Below are 8,077 nucleotides of genomic sequence, written 5' to 3' on the forward strand. Positions count from 1 at the left end.
GCCACGTGCGAAATGGCAGATCCACACTCTGGCCACGTGCTTAATGGCGGATCCACACACTGGCCATGGGCTTAATGGCGGACTCGCGCGCGACCGTGATACTTTATCATCGTGCAGAACAAGGAACGAATAACACAAATCTTTGGTCGAGTCTGCGCATGGGGTTACAATAACATCTTACCGTTGGTCTTCGCTCACCACGACGGCAAAAAATGTCTCCCGCAGACGGCAGACACCATCCCGCAGCTCTGCCTCCATGCAGCTACTACCAGGCAGAGGCATGCTGTGCGGACGGATCGCTCGGGCCGCGTGGCGCACCATGGAACAGGCACGATGACCAGCGTCAACCGCGGGTCGTGGCACGGAGTTCGGTGCAAAGCAATTCATGTCACGGTGCTCGGAGCGAGACAATTCCGCAGCTTGGAACCATCTGGCCGGAAATGAAGTGGAGCAGTTTCTGGTCATGGCGACCGGCCCGTGCTGGCCGAGGCCCAACCAGAGCGCCCGATTCGGGTGAAGACTGCTTTGGGTCATTGCCCCCGCCCCGCACTACCGGATCTATAACAGGATGGGTCGTGGGGAGGTGAGAGGAGTCCTCGTCGTCGTTCCTGGTGTGTCGTTCCTGGTGTGTCGTTCCTGGTGTGTCGTTCCGGAGTCATCGTCGTTCCTGCTAGCCGTTCCTGCCTGTCGTTACTGGCTTCGTTGTCTGGCTTGGGATCGACAACCTCCCCATTCACCTGCTGGCTCTGCCCTTCTTTACCACTCCTCATTCTTCACCACTTCTCCGCCCTTCTCCACCCACTTGCTCCGGACTCTGCCTCTCTCCACCCATTGGCTTTTGACCCCACCCAAGTTCCTCCCTGCACGCCCAACGGTCGCGTCTCATTCTCTGGACCGACGCCAGCTGCACAAAGTTCCAAGAAACAAGAGACGGCGCGCCAGCTGTCAGGGAGGTATCACCCAGCGCAGCATCTCCCCAAAACGTATTGGTGGCGCAATCGGGCAATCGTGCAAGGTATCGAGAAACCGTTAGCATCATCTCCTCATCGGGGTGTGTGTGTGTGTGTGTGTGTGTGTGTGTGTGTGTGTGTGTGTGTGTGTGTGTGTGTGTGTGTGTGTGTGTGTGTGTGTGTGTGTGTGTGTGTGTGTGTGTGTGTGTGTGTGCGCGCGCGCGCCTGTCCTTGTTTAAGTTAAGATTGTACAATAATTATATCGGGATAACTCTGCTCAGTGTCTGCTTTTGTAAGTTGCTTGTATATTGCCGCACCTTTCACATTTCTTCCTATTCCTGCTACAGAAAATAATAACAATCATAAAAAGCATTCACTGTACCACATATCTTTCCTCGCCTGCCTGCAATAAATCCTTTATAGAAATGTTCCCAGCTCGTTTTCGTCTTTTCTTTCATTGATCCAGCATGGTCCATATCCTAGCGAAGCCGGGACTTTATTCCCAATGATCCGTTCCTTTTAGCCGGTATGTCCTTGGCAGTGTCGCTTGGCTACATCTGATTCAGTGAAGTGATCCGGTTCGGACAAGGCGTACCGAGGACATGTCCCCCGGTAATTAGATCACATAGTTATTTTTAGGTAACCAGATTTACTAGACGAAGGACCCGAAGTCACGTGGCTGATTTATTGGCATTCACAGTCGGTTAGCGACCCGCCGCATCACGGAATTATCCGTGTGCGACGACCTGCAATTCCGGGGAGTCTGGTGGGAACCCGAGATAGCTCCCCCCCCTGGTGGTCTTCTCACCCGACCCCCGGCCCACAACAGTATGTATTCATTGCACAATCCTGTACAATATCCATCAAGGGCATAAGGCTATTTGGCTCATTCTTGCTGTGTTACACGCCCAAGTTAATTTCTGCTCCAGTTTTAAATATCAATCTTCTTGAATCTTGATGGTTTAATAAAGTCGAAATAACCCAATCTTTAATCGGGTGAACTAACTTGTCATAGTATACTTTCAGAAGTGTTTGTTTGTGCATTTGTTTGCTTCACTTGACATTCCATGCAACCCTGAACCGCTGAACCGAATTAGTTGAAGAGTGGCGGTTGTACTCCCGGGGATTCAAGGTAGAGGGAGGACCCCAATTTTCTCCACGTAAATATGTATATAGCATAGCACTGCTCCCGATAGGATGGAGTATTATAGGTCATAACTGGAATGTCACTCAATGGAGGACATACCTGCGCCAGGCTCAACAGTTTACGTTTTGTATCCCACCGAAAGGCCGGATCTGCATCCGGACCGAAACCAAAATCGAATCAGCTTGTTCTCATCACATACCCACCTCATCCACCAAATTTTGTCATAACTTTATAACTTTATGAAATATCATCCGATGTATGTGTTTTGGCACCGTCTCTCAATAGTGAAGAATCACTTTTTAAGTTCCTAAATCTGGATGTTCACCAACACATAATCAATTAGTCGTTGTCAAACACCCAACCTGTCCACCAAATTTCGTATAAATCCGTCGATAACTTTTTGAGACAGACAGACAAACAGACGAGTGAAAACGTAACCTCCGTCCACCTTTGGTGGTGGATAGCAATTAACTCGTCTTGTCCATGGGGAATTAACTTGTCTGTAAGGATGGGTTATTTGTGAATAAAAAGGAGGATGTGGAGGAGCAGAGAGAGGAAGATGGGGAAGGAGGGGAGGAGAAGCACAGAGGTCACCATCCAGAGGTTGACTTTGAGAAATTTTTCTTCACTCTCATGGACTTGTTGGGCAACGTATAAATAATCCCATTAAATTAGGGAATGCTGTTGGCACATTTAAAGCACGAGAAACACCTGCTCCCTTTGGGAGCATTGACAAGTCGCCGTCCCCCCTCTGAGGTGCCTTCGACCTGAACCTGGACACTACCAATACGTATGCAAAATTTGGTGGTGATCGGGTTAGTCCTTGTTTTTTGTCCCCCCTGTGATTTTCACATGTATACGCGCGCACACACACACACACACACACACACACACACACACACACACACACACACACACACACACACACACACACACACACACACACACACACACACACACACACACACACACACACACACACACACACACGCACGCATGCGCGCACCTTATTCAATAAAGTAAGGTTTAATGAAAACAACTTATGCTCTTGTTTAAGAATGGGAAAACCTCCATGGTGGGCTCCTCTGTGACACGGAACAACTCACTGGCCTGCATCTGTTTCCTTGAATATACCATCTAGCGTGGGACATAGCTCGCAGCATGGCACCACACCAGCCTTGCATGGATCGCAGAACCAGGGCTCGGTGGAGTTATCAGAAGCAGAGCTGATCACAGACTCGCTTTCTCCATCCACCCCATAGCATCCTGCAAACACAAAATGCAAACACAATTACTGAAGTCTCCACAGTCAACATGGATGACTAACATTCATTTATACACTTTACATCCAAATATTCCTCGAACAGAGACAAAATCATGACAGCAATCTCTGTTCTTGGATAAATATGCTGCTACTTCGATATTTATTGCATGAATTTATTTCAGCTGTTGCTCCATCATCCTCAAACAGATACTTTTGGTCGACCAACCTTCCTCTTTCCTGTTGTCAAAAGGATGGCTTATCTTGTCAATTTTTCTCCTTTGCATAAAACAGTGCCTATCCATCTCCACTTTCCTTGCTCCATCTCCTCCATAATGTCCTTCTTGAAAGTTATTTTCTGAACTTCCTCATTCAAAACTTTATTTGGCCAAAGCATCTTGAGAATCTCAAGTCGACATATTTGTTGAAAAACTCTGGAGTTGATTTGCAATCTTTTTAATCATCTTCCAACATCTGTACCATATAAGAGCACAGACTTGATGGTTGAATTAAACAGTTTATTCATGTCTCCATATAAAGGAACAGATGGTTTTCCAGAATATTTACGAGATCATTTATATAGATGAGGACAAGACTGGGCCGAAGACACTGCTTTGGGGAACTCCAGCCTCCACTGGGAGTGGGGAGTGGAGGGTTCCATTGACGACAGCATATTGACTACGTAAGTGGAGGAAGTCAGAAAAACAGGAATGAAGGCGACCTTGTGTGCCACAGGCAGAGCTTGGCAAGCAAAGCAGGATGCCAGACCGTCCAAAATATGTCCAAGAAGATGGTCCTGACATCTTGATTGTGGTTTCGGGCCACCATCAATTGCTGAGAGAGGGATCAGCCATATGTCCAGAGTTCAGTGACCAGGACAGAATCAAATCTGAAGCTGAGATCAGGTAGTTTGAAAACAAAAAAGACTTGGTACCAGCAGCAATAATGGATTCCACAAGTTTACTTGTAATTGGAAGCAAGATCACTTGTGTGTAGTTGATGGGATCTATTTTTTGCACCCTTATTGTAGATGGGAGCGATGTTTGCTAACTTCCAGGCCAAAGGGAAGCAAAAATGACAGAGCAGGAGTTGAGAACATGGGCACTGATCCCATTGCCGAAGCAGGGTCAAAGCTCGACAGAACTTTCCTTACTTATTTGGGTGAGGAGGATACAAAGTCCAGTACACAGAGGGGGATTGGTGAGGTTGGGTACACAAGATTCAGAAGCAAAACAAGTTTTGACATTCTGTCTTGTCTCAGGCAAAGTCTGCAATAATGCCATTTGAGGAGGGAATGGATGGAGGGGGTGCATACATTGGAGACAGACTTGACAAGGCAGTGACATGACTTGGAGGGAGGAGACTGCTTGCTTGGAGACTTCAGTCTTGAGATTTGCAAAATAATTATTTCTGGCATTCCTCAGGATGGCAATGGACACAAACAAAACAAAGTGTTTCCAGTCCTTTAAATGTGGCAATAGCAGTCCCTAAGCTAAAGGGATAATCTACACATTGCCTAATAAATTGAGGAGAGTGTGAAGCAAAATTCCTCAAAGTAAACCTCTGAGTGGCTAGCTGTTCTCCTCCCTCCTCCACCTTCATATTAGCAAAGAACCCGTCCTTTCAGACAACACTTGTTGCAAGCCTGATGGAATTCCTCAGGATAGGCACACTTGTTGCGAGCCTCCAGAGACAAACTTGAAGTATCAATTAGTCCAATTTCCCTTTCTTTCATACCTGGTGGATTATATGGCTCAATTCAATACAATAGCTCCATAAAATGGTCTGCACATCTTTGCAAATGTTCTTATATTGCTGTCAAAGTCTTGCCATCTTCATCTTTAACTGATGCTATTTGTGAAATTTTTGCCCACCCAGGTCAGGTCAAGTATGGAAACATGCACCAGAGCAGCGCACCGCTGCGTCCACTTTCAGCCGGTGCTCCAGGGGCCTCTGCCATCCCCCAGGCAGATGTCTGGCCCATAACCATCTCCTTGAGATGCCGATCAACATGCTGCAACAACGAGGCACGTGATCGGCCCATTGGCCTCCCCTACTCACGAGACTCCCTCGCTGAGAGAATCTGGTGAGCAGGATCAGCGTCATGAAAACAAGCAACATGTCCATACAGCCGCAGCTGACGTTCACAAATTATGCAGGTAACAAGTCTCATTTGAGTCTCTCTCAGCAACTACTCGTTGGACACAAAGTCCGACCAGCGACAGCCAAGGATTCTCCGAAGAGACCTGGTACCAAAGGAATTAAGTCTCCGTCTCAGAGCCCTGGTCAGAGTCCAAGTCTCGCATCCATAGAGCAAGACTGGAAGCACCAAGGACCTGAAGACTCGGACTTTCATCCTCCTGCACAGGTACCGGCAGCGCCACACCCCATTATCCAGTGAATCTATGACTCCCCAGGCCCGACTATTTACCTCTGACGTCTATTGACCTCTGACTCACAGCCAGCAGACATGAATATCACTGCCAATGTAAGTGAATCTCTCCACGACCTCAACATCCTCACCACAAACAGACACATACAGGATAGCAACATCCAAGATGTCATTGAAAGCCAGGATCTTAGTTTTGACCCAGGAAACCCGCAATCCCAGCGGCTCTGACTCCTCATTCAGCACCTCAAGGGCCCCCAAAAGGACATCCAAAGTCTCCGCAAAGATGACTGCATTATCTGCGAAATCAACGTCACAGATCTTGACATTCCCAAACGATGCACCGCAGCTTGATCTCTCCGACATCCTCCCGAGAATCCAGTCCATACAAGTGCCGAAAAGTGTGGGGGCCATTACACACCCCTGACGCACTCCAGTAACAACTGGAAATAAGTCAGAGATGGTACCACCACATCTCACAGCACTCTCAGTACCAGAGTAGAGTTCAGACATTAGATCGATCAGTTTTGTTGTCACCCCACGAAGACCAAGAATCCTCCAGAGGACATCCCGATTCACTGAATCGAACGCTTTACAGAGATCAACATCGTCCGCAAGCAGCCCCTGCCGAAACTCTCGTCTGCGTTCGGTGAGGACCCGAAGAGCAAGGATACGGTCAATCGTTGACCTCTTTGGTGTAAAGCCTGACTGCTCTGGACGCTGGTGCTCAAGCAGATGGTGGCGAACCCTATCAAGAATTATCCGAGCAAAGACTTTGCCCAGCATTGAGAGCAGCGTCACCCCTCGGTAGTTGTTGCAGTCTTGGCGATCACCCTTCCCTTTCCAGAGAGGGACAACAAGGCCCCTCTTCCAGTCAGTTGGGATGATGCCCGTGTTCCAGGCAGAGCACAGAACTGCATTCAATGACACGAGTGTAGCATTTCCTCCAGCCTTGAGAAGTTCAGCATGGATGCCACAGATCCCTGGAGCTTTTCCCCATTTCAACTGGTTCACCACAGCCTGTGTTTCCACAAGCGAAGGTGGACCACAGTTGATTGGAGGGTCAGCAACAGGGATTTCAACACCCCTGACATCCAACTTGACAGCTGGTAGATCAGCCTGGTACAACCGCTCAAAGTAACCGGCCCAGCGGGCCTTCACTTCAAACTCCTTTGTCAAGAGCCTACCACCCTCTGCTCTAACTGCAGTACTCCGAGGGATGGGCTTGGATGAACGCAATGTGCAAAGTCCCCTGTAAGCAGGACGAGAATCCCTTGACCACAAGTGATGCTCTACCCCCTCACAGATTCCTCACACATAGGCCTCCTTGTCCACCCTTAGCACACATACAATTTCACGCCTCAGCTCCCTGAACAGCTCAGCTCTGCCATTCAGCCTGGTCCTGTGACTCTGGTCAATGGTATCCAGTGTCCCTTGAGAGACAAAATACTTCTTTGCTCTTCGGTGAGTTCCAAGACATCTACCAGCAACATCAAGGACGGTGGTCTTGACGGCACTCCACGACTCTTCAGGACATCCCAAAGCACCCAGACCCCTCAAATCTCCACTCAGCTTGTTCGCAAACTCCTCAGCTACCCTCTCATCCTTGAGCTTGCCAACATCCAGCCTAGACTGGGATGGTACCATTCTCCTGGATTTGAGGTGCAACTTCAGAGTTGCTACACGCCGGTGGTCAGTATTGAGGAACTGAGCACTCCGGTAGACCCTGCACTTCTGGATCATCCTCCAGCAACCATCAACGAGGACATGGTCATTCTCCTTTGCCACACCGCAAGCATTGGAATACCAAGTCCAGCGATGAGCTTGTGGGTGCTGAAACCATAAACCGGCGACCCTAACTCCATGACTTCTTGCAAAGTCAAGGAACTTAGTGCTATTCTGGTTCACAGTTCCAGACTCATGGGGATCAACACATGTCTCATAACCATCCCTATCAGTTACATTCGATGCATTGAAATTCCCCAAGACGAGAAGTGTATCTTGTCTCGGGCACTGATCAACCACAGACTCGAGTGTGGCGTAGAATGCATCCTTCACGGTGAGATCACTCGCCTCAGTCGGAGCATAAGCAGAGACCAGGGAAATTACACCGAAGGAGTAACGAATCCTTCGTCTCATTATACACTCGTTGACCGGTGTTACCTCTATTATCATTGGAGTCAGCTTATTGGACACAGCTGCAGCAATCCTTGGGAATGGTAACCATCAGAACGACCAGACCAAGAGTCGGTGTCACCACCCACCATGATCTTTCCACAATCCGGTCTCTGAACCTCAGAGTGCTGCAATACTGATGTCCAAACGCTTGA

At 48.5% G+C, this 8,077-nt stretch overlaps 1 protein-coding gene across 9 annotated transcripts in view; it reads right to left on the reverse strand.

Annotated features, from left to right (window-relative positions):
- PHF14 (PHD finger protein 14) overlaps positions 1–8,077 on the reverse strand; it is a 333,451-nt gene that overhangs the window by 165,369 nt on the left and 160,005 nt on the right. For all 9 annotated transcript variants that reach the window (XM_085873138.1, XM_085873144.1, XM_085873141.1 and 6 more), the window contains one exon: positions 3,204–3,363. In XM_085873138.1, coding sequence (XP_085729264.1) covers positions 3,204–3,363 — 160 coding nt within the window. The remainder of the gene's footprint in view (positions 1–3,203; positions 3,364–8,077) is intronic.

This window comes from Eptatretus burgeri, chromosome 3 (assembly GCF_056783735.1).
Source record: "Eptatretus burgeri isolate ZD-2024b chromosome 3, Ebu_testis_v1, whole genome shotgun sequence".
In the NCBI taxonomy this organism is placed as follows: domain Eukaryota; kingdom Metazoa; phylum Chordata; class Myxini; order Myxiniformes; family Myxinidae; genus Eptatretus; species Eptatretus burgeri.